The sequence below is a fragment of the Pyrgilauda ruficollis genome, unplaced genomic scaffold (assembly GCF_017590135.1).
Source record: "Pyrgilauda ruficollis isolate IOZ18807 unplaced genomic scaffold, ASM1759013v1 scaffold75, whole genome shotgun sequence".
Classification (NCBI taxonomy): domain Eukaryota; kingdom Metazoa; phylum Chordata; class Aves; order Passeriformes; family Passeridae; genus Pyrgilauda; species Pyrgilauda ruficollis.
This window is the reverse complement of record NW_024529377.1, coordinates 1-13924: the sequence shown is the minus strand read 5'-3', so window position 1 is coordinate 13924 and position 13924 is coordinate 1. Positions and strand designations below refer to the sequence as shown.

The 13924-nt window shown below is 51.0% G+C and overlaps 1 protein-coding gene across 1 annotated transcript; it reads right to left on the bottom strand.

Annotated features, from left to right (window-relative positions):
* Nucleotides 1-4111: 4111 nt before the first annotated feature.
* Nucleotides 4112-12818, bottom strand: LOC121363704 (uncharacterized abhydrolase domain-containing protein DDB_G0269086-like). Its single transcript, XM_041486279.1, has 10 exons — nt 12789-12818; nt 12165-12268; nt 8712-8850; nt 8370-8560; nt 7073-7146; nt 6585-6754; nt 5727-5798; nt 5274-5396; nt 4869-5003; nt 4112-4297 (listed from the first exon to the last, which is right to left on the bottom strand). Exons 1-10 carry the CDS (start codon nt 12816-12818, stop codon nt 4112-4114), a joined length of 1224 nt encoding a protein of 407 aa, XP_041342213.1.
* Nucleotides 12819-13924: the final 1106 nt, after the last annotated feature.

Below are 13924 nucleotides of genomic sequence, written 5' to 3'. Positions count from 1 at the left end.
TGCAGAAGGAAAGTGCTCCAGAAGATTCAAAGATCTCAAAGGAGCACTGAGTGCTGGCAAGGGGAAGAGCTTGCTGCTGCAACTCTAGGAGAGCAGGATCTTTCTAAGGGAAGCCATATTAGCTTTTGAGGGGGAAACATCAGTTGTTGCTCGAGACTGTCTCCTGCAAAGCCAGTCAGAATGACGGCTGCTGCAGCGGATGCGCTCTCCCCGTCCGGATGACAAACAATGATTTGCCCAAAGAGGAAAAGGCCCTGCCTTGGCTATCAAGGGGACCGCTGTCAGGCGGGAAACTGGGGGAAAAGGGCTGTAAGGCTGCCTCGACATCATATTTGGAAGTCATTTCGGGTCATTTGTCAGTTTTCAGCAGCAAGCACTGTGGTGGGTGCCATGCCTTGACAAGGTAGCTGGAAGATGAAAACAGCAGCGTGGAGCTGAATGTGCACAGCTAAATTGCCGTACGGAAGGAAAGACTACAGCTGAGCTGTGCTTCCAGGTCACTGGGAAATGAAGACGGAATCAAATGAAGACACGCTCCACCTAAGCTATCCAGAGCTTGCAATCTGTGCCGGCTAAATGAGGAAGGCACATCCATGGGAAAGGAAATGGCTTAGGTGGCAAGCAGGGGGAAATGGCCGTTTTGTGACCGCAAAGATAAATCTGGAAGCGGACACATCCCAGCAGCCGCTTCATCGTCTTCATACACAAATTGCACCATTAAGTCCAGCAGCAAGGAGACTTTCCCTGTTTTTCACAGGGCAGGCGGAGGTGCAGCAGGGACAACAGCCTTTGGAAAACCTTGCATAAGGGACAGTCACAAAGAGGAAAAACAAACCCGGCAAATCATGTGTCTCCTAGCCTAGTCTTTTGGCATGCAAGGCAACGGAAAATAGTGGGAACAGCAGAAGCAAAATCATTTCTGTGGTGCTTTCTCAGCACTTCTCCTCCGACACCTGGGAAAAAATCACGCCCCAAAACAGCAAAAGAACATGCAGCAAGTGAACATACAGGCTGCTGGCTTAGGAAGAGAGCCAGGTTTCTGAGATCAATCTTTAAGCGACTTATGCCAGGAGCCATTCCTGGGGAAAAAAAATGCAATCTCCTCCCATGCCTCCTACAGGACTGGATTGATGTTTATAGCAAGATCAATTTTCTGCCACCAAGGAAAGAGCTTTTAAACCTTTGCCTTGCAAGTATGGAAACTAACATTCCCAGAAAAATACCAGAAGTACTTACCTTTCTAGGTAGGTGACAATATTGGGGTTCTTCTTTTCCCTCATGACCAGGATTTCTTTCAACACTTTCCTGCAGCCCTGCTGCTGGAGATCAATTTGCTTTACAGCCACCTACAATGACGTTGAAAGCTGTCAGGAACAGACATTACAAGAGCCTCTTTCTCCGCACACTCGCTGGCCAGGATGCCTTGTCACCTCGGTAAAAAGGGACCCTAAACCATCACCCACAATGTGCTAACAACACTCTGCATCCGCAGACTCCTCAACTCGACTTTGTTTATCACTGCTATTATCATTCACACATGCTTTTGCAAGCCAAAAGTAAATTTGCTCCTGTGAAAAGCAATTGAAACTGCAGAAAATACGTTGGCATTTCTAGGGGTTTTGAGCAGTGTTTCAGAAACTGCTGCCATTCTCCACTGTGCGCCAAAGTGAACACACACATACATTGCAGAGAAAATGCTGTCCCAAAAAGAACTCCAAGGCAACTCAAAGGAAAGCTACCATCCTAGCACATCCTATGTTCTTCTGTTTGGATTTTGCATCTCTGAAGAACATTCTTGAACACAGTTTAGATGTGTAATTATTTAGTGGGTTTAAAAATGAATAAACCATTCTGTGGTCCATTATATGGATGCACTCCAGCTCATAAGCAGGGCTTAGGGTTTTCAGACGCCTCCTAGACCTCCCTCCAAGTGCAGTTGCTGAGCACAGCACTGCAGGTGGATAAGGAACTACCAGGAAGATGGAGTTGTATTTGCTGAGAGCCAGCAATGAGAATTCAGGACTCTGAACCTTTAGCCCCAAAGAGCAGTGGGACTCTCCAAGACACCACCATGTCAGTTCAGTCCAAACAGCGTCTCTGTAATGGAATGTCACCCACAAAGCACCAACACAAGGTGGTATTATTTAAGGCTCTTCATCAGCATCTTCTCATTGATCTGTGCACGCCACACACGTGTGTGAGAATGTGTGCGTGTGTGGGGGTGTGTGTGTGTGTGTGTGTGTGTGTGTGTCTGTGACCCAGGTTCCCCAGGACTGAAATGCAAAACTGCGCTCCAGACAAGATCTCTCCTTCTTTAGGTCTTTTCAAAATGTACCACAGGATGGGAAGCAATTGGAAATCCTGTCTGTGTCTGAACCGGGGCTTAAGAGGAATTGGGCCACAATGACGGCTGTTGCCATCAGATTTTGTCTCCAATGCAGTCTGAAGGGAATCTAGAAGGCCAAGTATTCTGATCAGTTTGGCCAGACCAGCACACACATGTTCAGTCAGTCACTGGCTAGGATGCAGCCTTCTGCTGCTCCGGAAACAATCCCTGCTTTTGCCTCTACTGCACAGGGAAGCTCAGGCAAAGCCCACCCACTCCCAGCTGCCCTCAAAGCAAAAGCAGTGCATAATACAGCTCCCTGGCTGCCTCCAAGCACAACAATGGCTTCTGGAGGGAGTCCAAAAGGTCTCTGCAACACCAAAAAGAGGAGGAATGTGTGGTCCAGCTCATGCTGAGGCACACACACTATAATACACTGCTCGATCGCACAAGAAATCCACAGGACGTACTCAGCAGCTTCAGGCACGGCTTCTCGCTCTCCCGGATGGGGCGGGGCGAGCTGCTCGTGCTCGGGTTCTCAGGCTGTGGAGAGGAGGCTTCTTTGCAGGATGCTGCTGCAGCGACGGCTTCCACGGCAGAGCCCTCGTCCACCTGGGACAAGACATTTATTTGTGTCAGAAAGGTGCCTGGCACAGATGCCCCAGACAGCGCATTTCAAAGGCAAGCCATGAGGAGCAACACTGGTGGTAGGCTGCAAGCTGAGCTGTCAACTCCTCCACCTCAAGTCAAACCCAAATGAGCAGCCAGAGACTACAGCTTGGCACAGCCAGCTGTAGTAGAGATGGTGAAAGGGAAAGAAGAACTTCAAATTTCACCCAGAGCATTGCATTCACCATGGAAAGGGACAACTTGTTCAGAATGTGCATGGGTCACCATGTTCACCTGAACAAACCCCTCAAAAAACAAAGTGGGCACTAAGAGGCCAGCAGCAATACATTCACAGGATTGCTGGCCCATCGGCCAAAGCACTAGCTTTGCTGCCCAGGGCAGCAGCTGAGATTCAGTGGCCCAGTAAGGGTGGTGCTGGCTAGCTGCAATGCAGACCACAGAGCATGGCAGTCAGAGGCCTTGCCCCCAGCCCAATGCTGCTCTGCAGGGGAAAGGTGAGAAGAGCAGAGACCACTTGTTGCATGATTGCAGTGCCTGCTGCTCTTTCACTCACCTGCTTTTCTTCTGCCCGCCTGTACTGCAGCTGCATCTTGTGCATCCTTTCCATTTCTTCTTTGTGCCTCTCCTCCACTGCCTTCATCTTCCTCCAAGCTCCCCACAGCTCTGCCTTTTCCTATCACCTTATATTCTTTCAAAGGAGGTCAGGATAGCCAAAATGCAGACTTCTTGTCCAAGTAAAATGTAGAAGCAATAGTAGAAGTGATACCACTCATGACAACAACACCAGTATCAAACCAGCTCCACAGCCAATCAATTTCTCTGAAGAATTTTGTCTCCAATGCAGTCTGAAGGGAATCTAGAAGGCCAAGTATTCTGATCAGTTTGGCCAGACCAGCACACACATGTTCAGTCAGTCACTGGCTAGGTTGCAGCCTTCTGCTACTCAGGAAACAATCCCTGCTTTTGCCTCTACTGCACAGGGAAGCTCAGGCAAAGCCCACCCACTCCCAGCTGCCCTCAAAGCAAAAGCAGTGCCCCAAGGTGCTCCCTGGCTGCCTCCAAGCACAACAATGGCTTCTGGAGGGAGTCCAAAAGGTCTCTGCAACACCAAAAAGAGGAGGAATGTGTGGTCCAGCTCATGCTGAGGCACACACACTATAATACACTGCTCGATCGCACAAGAAATCCACAGGACGTACTCAGCAGCTTCAGGCACGGCTTCTCGCTCTCCCGGATGGGGCGGGGCGAGCTGCTCGTGCTCGGGTTCTCAGGCTGTGGAGAGGAGGCTTCTTTGCAGGATGCTGCTGCAGCGACGGCTTCCACGGCAGAGCCCTCGTCCACCTGGGACAAGACATTTATTTGTGTCAGAAAGGTGCCTGGCACAGATGCCCCAGACAGCGCATTTCAAAGGCAAGCCATGAGGAGCAACACTGGTGGTAGGCTGCAAGCTGAGCTGTCAACTCCTCCACCTCAAGTCAAACCCAAATGAGCAGCCAGAGACTACAGCTTGGCACAGCCAGCTGTAGTAGAGATGGTGAAAGGGAAAGAAGAACTTCAAATTTCACCCAGAGCATTGCATTCACCATGGAAAGGGACAACTTGTTCAGAATGTGCATGGGTCACCATGTTCACCTGAACAAACCCCTCAAAAAACAAAGTGGGCACTAAGAGGCCAGCAGCAATACATTCACAGGATTGCTGGCCCATCGGCCAAAGCACTAGCTTTGCTGCCCAGGGCAGCAGCTGAGATTCAGTGGCCCAGTAAGGGTGGTGCTGGCTAGCTGCAATGCAGACCACAGAGCATGGCAGTCAGAGGCCTTGCCCCCAGCCCAATGCTGCTCTGCAGGGGAAAGGTGAGAAGAGCAGAGACCACTTGTTGCATGATTGCAGTGCCTGCTGCTCTTTCACTCACCTGCTTTTCTTCTGCCCGCCTGTACTGCAGCTGCATCTTGTGCATCCTTTCCATTTCTTCTTTGTGCCTCTCCTCCACTGCCTTCATCTTCCTCCAAGCTTCCCACAGCTCTGCCTCCAACTTCTCCTTGATATTCTGTCAAGAAAAATCTTACTGGCACCTGCCATTACACTCAGGCTTCTCCTTTCCAAGTCTCATAGGCACTGCCATTCAGCCACTGCCTTCTGCTTCTCCACCCAGCTCTCACCCTTCCCTCCTAACTCTTCTTCCTGGTGCTCAGCCCTGGAGCCTGCCAGGCTCTGTGATTCCAGTGCCTGCAGCAGTCCATGCCTCCCCTTTCCTGACATCTCCAGTTCATGCCCCCATCACTGCCCTTCCCTCTGCACCCTGCCTAGTCAGGCTCACCTGCCCGTTCACCCGCTCCTCATTCAGCTGCTGCCTCAGCTGCTCCAGCTGCTGCCGGCTTTGCTTTAGCTCCCTTTGCAGCTGGCGCACCTTGTCTAAGGCAGCAGCCTTCTGACCCTGGAGCTGCACAGAAACAAAGAGAAGACGGCTTTCAACGTCCCACACACCACTTGTGTCACAACCAAGATTGATGTGTGCACGCTTTCCAAAAGCATCTTGTTCTCCTTCTCACGTTTCCCAAGAGCCACCTAAGAGGCAATCCCACCCAGACAGACAGTGTCCAGGGAAGCAGTGCCCATAAGGAGACCAGAGGGGTCCAACACAGCACACAAACTCTCTTTTCACACTCTGTGCCTCTTGACTGGCTCTGGTTCCTATCTTTTCTTATTCAGCTTGCTTGATGGCCACTTCCTGCTTCATCTCAAGCAACCTTTTCCTCTGCTCCCTCTGTACCTCTGCCAGGAATCTGTCCCGTTCCTCCAGCATGGCCTGCGCCTCCAAGCGCTGTCGTTCCAGACGTCTCTTCTGATGAGAGAAAGAGACACTTCCACATGAAGTCCCAGCCACGCACCCCAAAGAACATAATGACAGCTTCATCCCTCCCACAAAACCTCAGCAGTGGCTTTGTGCCCTCCAGCACTTGTAACCAGAAACTTCACAGGAGGGCCAGCAGGTGGAAGGAAAGGAGGTGCCACTTTCCTTCCCCGCTCTGACGACTGCCTCTTTCCTAGCTCCTCTCTCCTCAAGATTTCTGCCTGCTCTCAGAGGCTCTGTTCTCAAAATCCCCCCACCCTTTGATGAAGGAAAAGCTGCAGGTGGACTACAGGACGAGGAGGAGGCCGGCACTCCAATGCCCTAGTCACAGGACAGGCCAGCAGCTGAAATACCAGAAACACGGGACCTGTTGCACACCTTTACAATCACATACAAGACTTTTGTCCACTGCGGAAGGACAGAAAGCAAGGAACCCAGTTGCTGGGACTCCAGTGCTGAGCAAGGTCAGCAGCTGTCTGCTGCATAGCATGAGGCTCTGGGGAAGATCCTTTTCTGCCATGCTTTGGCTGGTGACCAGCCAGCCTTCTGGGGAACTTGCCTTATGCCCAGCCTGAAGCTGTGCCTGCATGTGCTGTGCCGGCACCATCCTCTTGCTCTTCACAGGCTTTCTAGTATGAGCCCCTGAAGCCCTCTGCTGCCTGGCCCAGCAATGCGTAGCCTACAGCAGATGCTTGCGGCCATGTCACTCAGGCTGCTCTTCTGCTAAGGCAGCCCACCAAGCTTGCCTGAAAACTTCAGGTGCCTATTGTTGCTTACCAATTTTTGCTGCAGCTTCCTTTTTTCCTCTTCCTGAGCAGATTGCCAGCATCTGAGAGCCTTGCTGCACTGCTCTCGTGCCCAGTGGAGCTGTTGAGCCATTTCTTCACATTGCTGCTGGCTGAGAGATCTTACAACTTGCAGCTCACGACGAAGGTCCTTCACATCCTCTGCAAACGTGACAAATGGCAACAGTCAGAGACTACACAAGCAGAGGACTCGACTGACCTTAAGCCCTTTCAGTTTCAGGCAAGGAGGGACCTGCCCTCAGTTCAGCATCGTTTTTGACAAGGTTTGAGAAGCGAGCCCCAGGAGGCAGCTGTGCTGAAGGTGGGTCGGCAGCCAGACCTGCCCACGGGTTGCCTTCCCCCGTCTATGCTGAGCAAGTGAAACAATGAGAGAGCCAAATTTCTTCTTTGACTCTGGGTCTCCTACAGCCCAGCAATGCCCACCCCTGCTCAGAGAAAGCGAGAAAGCTTCACACACACCTGAACTCCTGGGCGCTGCACGCTCCATCTGTGCTCTCCTGCCTCTCTGCCTTTCCCGCCTGGGCCGAGGAGTCCTGAGTGGCAAGAAGCTCTCCTAGTGGGGCCTGCAAGGAATGGGCAGGGAAAAAGAACAAACAAGCAATAAGGAGCAGGGAAGTTGGCTCCTCAAACCTGGGAGATGCAGCAACAGAGACACAGCCCAGCTGAAGGCAAAAGCTGTTGTGTGGGGGTGTTTATGTGGGTAACCAACTAACCCCTTAGTTGAGCTTTGCAAGTGTCTCTCAATGGAAGCAGGGCACATTTCCCTGCTCAGCTCTGGTCAACACCAGTGTTCTCCTGGCTGACTCCTCAATGTTTACTGCTATTCAGAGTGTGCATACAGATACTTTGTTTACCAGGTACTCTCAAAGTAAAAGGGACTAAAGGAATGCAGGGAATGACATATGAAAGCTCTGGCTTCTAGCAGCATGAGTGAACGAGGTTTTAATCTGAACAAGAACGATCTTGGAGGAGGGACAGGTATCCTGCTGTTTAAATTACTGGATTTTCATCAACAAGAATGCTTGCTCCCTTCATTTTTGGCAAACTAAGCCAGCAGTGCCCAAATGTCTTGGCACTCTTTAGAAAGGGACCAGCCAAGGGCACCTTGACAGGTTACAGAGGTGGATGGACAAGAGAGCAAGAATCAGTGCTCAGCAAGAATCCCCGCACACTGTCGAGATGCCACAAGACCTTTCCCTTCTTCTGCTGCTGCTTCTAAGCGGCTCTAGGTCCTGCACCATACTTCACACGAGTCAGCTCAGCAGGCTCTCAAGATTTTCAGCACAACCCGCCAGGATTCTCCCAGAGCATCGGCACCCTACTCCCAACATTCACATGTAAGAGCCTTGAATTCTGAAAATGCCATGTCAAACTACTTGGCAAAGAAAGATTTATGTACAGATGTACAGAAGGAGAAACCAAAACCAGAGGGCAATTCCCAGTTTCAGCAAACATCTGCACGGTTTCCCTAGCACTCATGTCAGTGCCAAGATGGCTTGCTTTGCACTTGCCACAGGAACGTGCAAGAGGACCCAAGCATGCGCCAAAAAGAACTTGGATAGCTGGAGCTGTCAGAAAAGTAACCTTCAGCTCACAGTATCCTTTTCTTTTCTCTCATGTCTCTTTGCTTCTCTGTCTGACAAACATTTGTAGCGCACACAGGAGGCAGTAAATCCTGACTTCATGCTCACCACACCTTTGTCATTCCTGACCTTCAGTAATGTCCCACCACCCAGGCGCTCCTCCCTGCCTTTACCTGGCCTCTACCAGCTGCTGGGAGAGACCTCGTAGGTCCCGCTCCATGGCTGTCACTCGGGCTTCCAGGGCAGCGTTCTCTTGTGCCTGCGCCGCCTTCTCTCTGCACACTGACAGTGTGTGCCCTTGGCGAGAGAACTCCTGCAGCAGCTTCTCCAGACCCCTGTGGGCTGGCCGCTGCCACCGGCAATCCTGGAAGCAGAGGAGGCACCATTTTTCAAGAGCAACAGCAACAACAACACAGTCTCGCTCTTGGCTGGCTGCCAGAAGCCGCATTTGGAGCGGTCTTGCTAGGGGCAGCTCCCTGTGCCACAGGTGCTGCCTGGGAATAAGGTGAGCATACCTTTGGCACTGCCAGAGGAACCTCTTCCTTCACCAGGTCTCTCTGAAGCTGCGGTTCCTCTGCTCTCTCTGCTGCCACTTCCAACACCCTCTCTAGTGAGGAGTGGCGCTTGCTCTCAAATGCAGCCACCTCCTTCCATCTACGACAAGGGGACAGACAAACAAGCCTTTAATTGCAACACCAGGACTACATACCATGTCCCACTCAGGGCAGTCTCAGGGGCTTCCAACAGCCCTCTGCTTCCACCTCAAGACAATGCTGGAATTCCCTCTCTAGACCAGCACCTCTCTTTGTCATTCATGCAGCTGACAGAGTCACCAGTGAGGAAGTCAAACCAGCTTCCAGAAGCCACCAAACATGTCCAGAAAGCTCAGGTACTCCCAGCTTAACAGCTTCCTGCCTGCTTGCTCTTATGCTCCTCTCTGATACACTGGATAGCAGACTTGCAAAAGTTCTGCTTTGGCTAAGAGAGGCTTGGTAAGTCCAGAGGAGTATTCCCACAATTACTCTTGTATGGTTGCTGCTCCGTGTGAGGAGACGAGAATCTTGACTTCATGTTTCCAAAGGCTGATTTATTATATTGTGATATATATTTTATTAAAATGCTATATTAAAACTATATTAAAAGAATAAAGAGAAAATAATTCATCAGAAGGCTAGAAAGAAGAAGAATAGAATGATAAGAAAAAACGCGTGACTCTCAGAGTCCAATGCAGCTGCATCTTTGATTGGTTATTAAGTAGAAAAAACTGACATTGACCAATCACAGATGCACCGGTTGGTAAACAATGTCCAGGCTACATTCCACAGCTATTAGATAGTTATTTGTTTTAGTTATTTATTTATTACTATTAGATAGTAATTTGTACATTTCTTTTCTGAAGCTTCTCAGCTAGAAAAAGAGAAAAATCCTAGCAAAGGATTTTTCATAAAATATCTTAACTACACTCTTGATTTCACCAAGAATCAGTGCTCAGCAAGAATCCCCGCACACTGTGGAGATGCCACAAGACCTTTCCCTTCTTCTGCTGCTGCTTCTAAGCGGCTCTAGGTCCTGCACCATACTTCACACGAGTCAGCTCAGCAGGCTCTCAAGATTTTCAGCACAACCCGCCAGGATTCTCCCAGAGCATCGGCACCCTACTCCCAACATTCACATGTAAGAGCCTTGAATTCTGAAAATGCCATGTCAAACTACTTGGCAAAGAAAGATTTATGTACAGATGTACAGAAGGAGAAACCAAAACCAGAGGGCAATTCCCAGTTTCAGCAAACATCTGCACGGTTTCCCTAGCACTCATGTCAGTGCCAAGATGGCTTGCTTTGCACTTGCCACAGGAACGTGCAAGAGGACCCAAGCATGCGCCAAAAAGAACTTGGATAGCTGGAGCTGTCAGAAAAGTAACCTTCAGCTCACAGTATCCTTTTCTTTTCTCTCATGTCTCTTTGCTTCCCTGTCTGAGAAACATCCGCAGCGCACACAGGAGGCAGTAAATCCTGACTTCATGCTCACCACACCTTTGTCATTCCTGACCTTCAGTAATGTCCCACCACCCAGGCAAACAATTCCCCACAAAAGCTTCCGCCAAACCCCTCTTAGCGCTTGCAGCTTTGTTTGGACACAGCACAGGCCCAGCTCTGGGGTTCGGGAGCACACACAATCTGCTCGGCAGTTTGCCCCACACTGCAAAGCCAATCGCTCTTGCAGCGCACAGAGGGGCTCCAGTTAGAGAGGCACATCCTTTAAGGAGGGAATGCAGAAAAAAGATGCCTTCCCTCAGTTCTGGAGAGAACTGCACAGTTTTTGGAAGGACACTTGCACAACTCTCCCAGTCTGCATTTTGGAAGTTGTCCGCACCCTGCTGGGCAAGAGACACCCGCTTGTCAGCTGAAGCTGTTGGCCGGAGCTTTACCAAACTTATGGCATCTTTATGGCACTTTCCTTTCAATGTGCTGCCCCAAAGAAAAAACTTCTACTTACCTCTCAGACCGGAAATAATTTTGCGGGACGACACTGACGAAAAAGCCCTGCTGATCGCTCTACGGACTTGCTCCATCCTTTCAGCAGGGCTGCTTCAGTCGTCGGGCAGTAAAACAAAAATGGAAGAAAAACCCACTTGCACAAGTCCCCAGACTGTGCAAGGGAAAGAGGAAAAAAAGACACCCGCAGCAATCCGCGGACTGTTCCAACAGAAGGGAAAAAACAAAAGACACCTGCACAAGTCTGCAGACCGTACAACAAAAAAGGAAAATAAAAGGACACCTGCTCGTGTCTGCTGACCCTACAACCGCAGGGGAAACTAAAGGATGCCTATACGAGTCTGCAGGCTCGTACAATGGCAGGCAAAAGAACAAGACTCCCTTTCCAGGGCACAGACTGTTGCCTGAGAGCTCCTCAATACAGGATCCTCCTGCAACGAGAACGCCAAGAGCTGTTCTGGACGCTGAGGCCTGGCGGGCACCAGGCCAAGCTCCTGGTGACAACGCTGTGACGTGGCAGCCCTCCACTGACATCACAATAGCAGCAGCCCTGGGTCGCTCTGTGAGCTCATGCCTAGCAACCGGACCTTCTCTACAGCCAAGAAAAAAGAGAGCCCGGAATGTTCTCCTCTGTCCCAAAGCAGCACAGTCCTCTCTTCCAGTCCATAACCCATAGCTCCAAGGATCCAAAAGTAACGCAAAGCAGGCGCCCAGCGCACACACCCGGTACTTTGGCCACAATGCTTCTGACTAAAACAAGCAACACTTGATTAAACCCTGTGGATGAAATCAGGCTTTGGTAATATCCCCGAGAGTTCCCTAAACTGGAATGCCTGTCCTTCCTGCACATTTACTGCATGCCTAACATCAACCAGCAAATTTTAGGGCTCACGGAAGGAAGAACAGTGCCTCAGTGGGGGAAAAAAAACAAGGAAAGAGCCTGCAAGCTACAGCTTGGGGAGGAGGTGGGTACAAATTTCCAATCCAACCATCAAAGGATCCCAAGATGGCTTAGGCTGGCAGGGACCGCGGGAGGCCTTTAGGCCCATCATCTTCAGCTCCAAGCACTTGGGGTCAGCTATGGCATCTGGACAGGCGGCTCAAGGCTCTGTCCAGCTGGGGCTTCCAAATTTCCAGGGGTGGAATGTGCACCAACTCTTTGCTGCACTTGTTCTGCTGCATGATTGCCTTTGCAGCTCAAAGATTTGCTGTCCATAAACCCAGCCTGAACCTGCCTTGCTTTTACTCTGGTGCAGTTCAGCATCGTTTTTGACAAGGTTTGAGAAGCGAGCCCCAGGAGGCAGCTGTGCTGAAGGTGGGTCGGCAGCCAGACCTGCCCACGGGTTGCCTTCCCCCGTCTATGCTGAGCAAGTGAAACAATGAGAGAGCCAAATTTCTTCTTTGACTCTGGGTCTCCTACAGCCCAGCAATGCCCACCCCTGCTCAGAGAAAGCGAGAAAGCTTCACACACACCTGAACTCCTGGGCGCTGCACGCTCCATCTGTGCTCTCCTGCCTCTCTGCCTTTCCCGCCTGGGCCGAGGAGTCCTGAGTGGCAAGAAGCTCTCCTAGTGGGGCCTGCAAGGAATGGGCAGGGAAAAAGAACAAACAAGCAATAAGGAGCAGGGAAGTTGGCTCCTCAAACCTGGGAGATGCAGCAACAGAGACACAGCCCAGCTGAAGGCAAAAGCTGTTGTGTGGGGGTGTTTATGTGGGTAACCAACTAACCCCTTAGTTGAGCTTTGCAAGTGTCTCTCAATGGAAGCAGGGCACATTTCCCTGCTCAGCTCTGGTCAACTGGCTTCCTCTCAGGATTTCAAGCATCAGGAAGCAGCCAATAGGAACTGCATTCCAGCCCTTCAGACACGCACCTTGTCTCTGCCATGCACAGCTGCTCAGGATTCTTCTGAGCAAACTTGGCTCATGCCAAAGTTCAAAGCAGTGACTGTAGCTACTTAGACAGTGCATGGAGTTGGACACATCCCTGCTGGCAGCCGTGACTCCTCTGTATCCCACAAGGCTGTGAGCTGCGCCTTGGGACCGCTCTCTCTGCTGGCAGCAGGGAGCCTGCACAGACACTGTGCACAAAGGGGCTCACTTTCTCACCAGTAGCACTAAAGGACATCATGCTGGCGCTTATGTGACACCAAGGGAAGTTCACAGTCCCTGTCAGAATGGCAGGAAAACGATGCCTGCATATGAGAGTTCAGATCCCATTTCCCACCTGTCAGTGGCTGGGCTGAAGCGCTAGGTCATGGCAGGACTCCAGCCTTCAGCGTCTTCAGCCACAAGGGACAAGTGCTGCCTGCTCAGAAACTTGCAGCTCTGCACTGCACCAAAGCTTGGCACTGAACCAAGCAAAGCTGCCACTGACTGGTGCAGGATGCTCAGGCCCTGGACTGACAACACATGGAGGTTTGTTGTCCTTTGCCTTCCCTTTTACCTCTGGAGCAAGAGAGCGAGCCAGAGCAGGTTCTGCTGCTGCTGTGGTGCTCTGCAGACAGACAGCAGCGTGAGGGACAGGCAGTGAGCTGTCACAGAGAACCTTATTTCCACTGAGCTCTATCGCCAGTGGTCTTAAGGAGAAGTCATGAATTTCGATACAAGTGGGATCCTCAGTCACTAAAACTCATTTCAAGTGGGCTGATGAGACTAAGCTTTGGACGGGACTGCATATGCTTATGACGGGGATATTTCAGCCAGGCTACAATCAGCATGCAGCCTTCTGTCTGCAAAACGTGACTTTCATTAGTTCAAACCTCTTCAGCGGAAAAGGAGGAAACGGATGGAATCCTTTTGGTAGTGCTCATGCAGACGTGGACTGATGTGGACTTTCTTTTGGCCTGCCAGCCTGGCACTCGACTACAACAGGCCAAGCCCACAGCTTGCTCCACAGTCCTCAGTCACCAGGAATGTCAAGGGTGCCCGTCCCACTCACCGAACCGTAGACTTGACTCCTTCTGCTTCTGCGGTGGCCTGCCAGGGACAAGGGAAAAATGAACCAGGTGCTGTTAGAAATCTGCTGGTGCTGAGGAATCCCAGAGAACAAGGCCACCCAAGCAGAGAGCATTTTCCTTTCACAACCTCCCTACCAGCAGCAACACTTCTGTAGCACAGCAAGCAAGACCGCAGGCCAATACCCTGGGCTGTGTCTACCTTTTGCTCAGCATTGCCACTAAGGAGCTAGAAACTTGGCCGGGAAGATGCAAGTTGTTCCTTAGCAGTCAGTGCCTA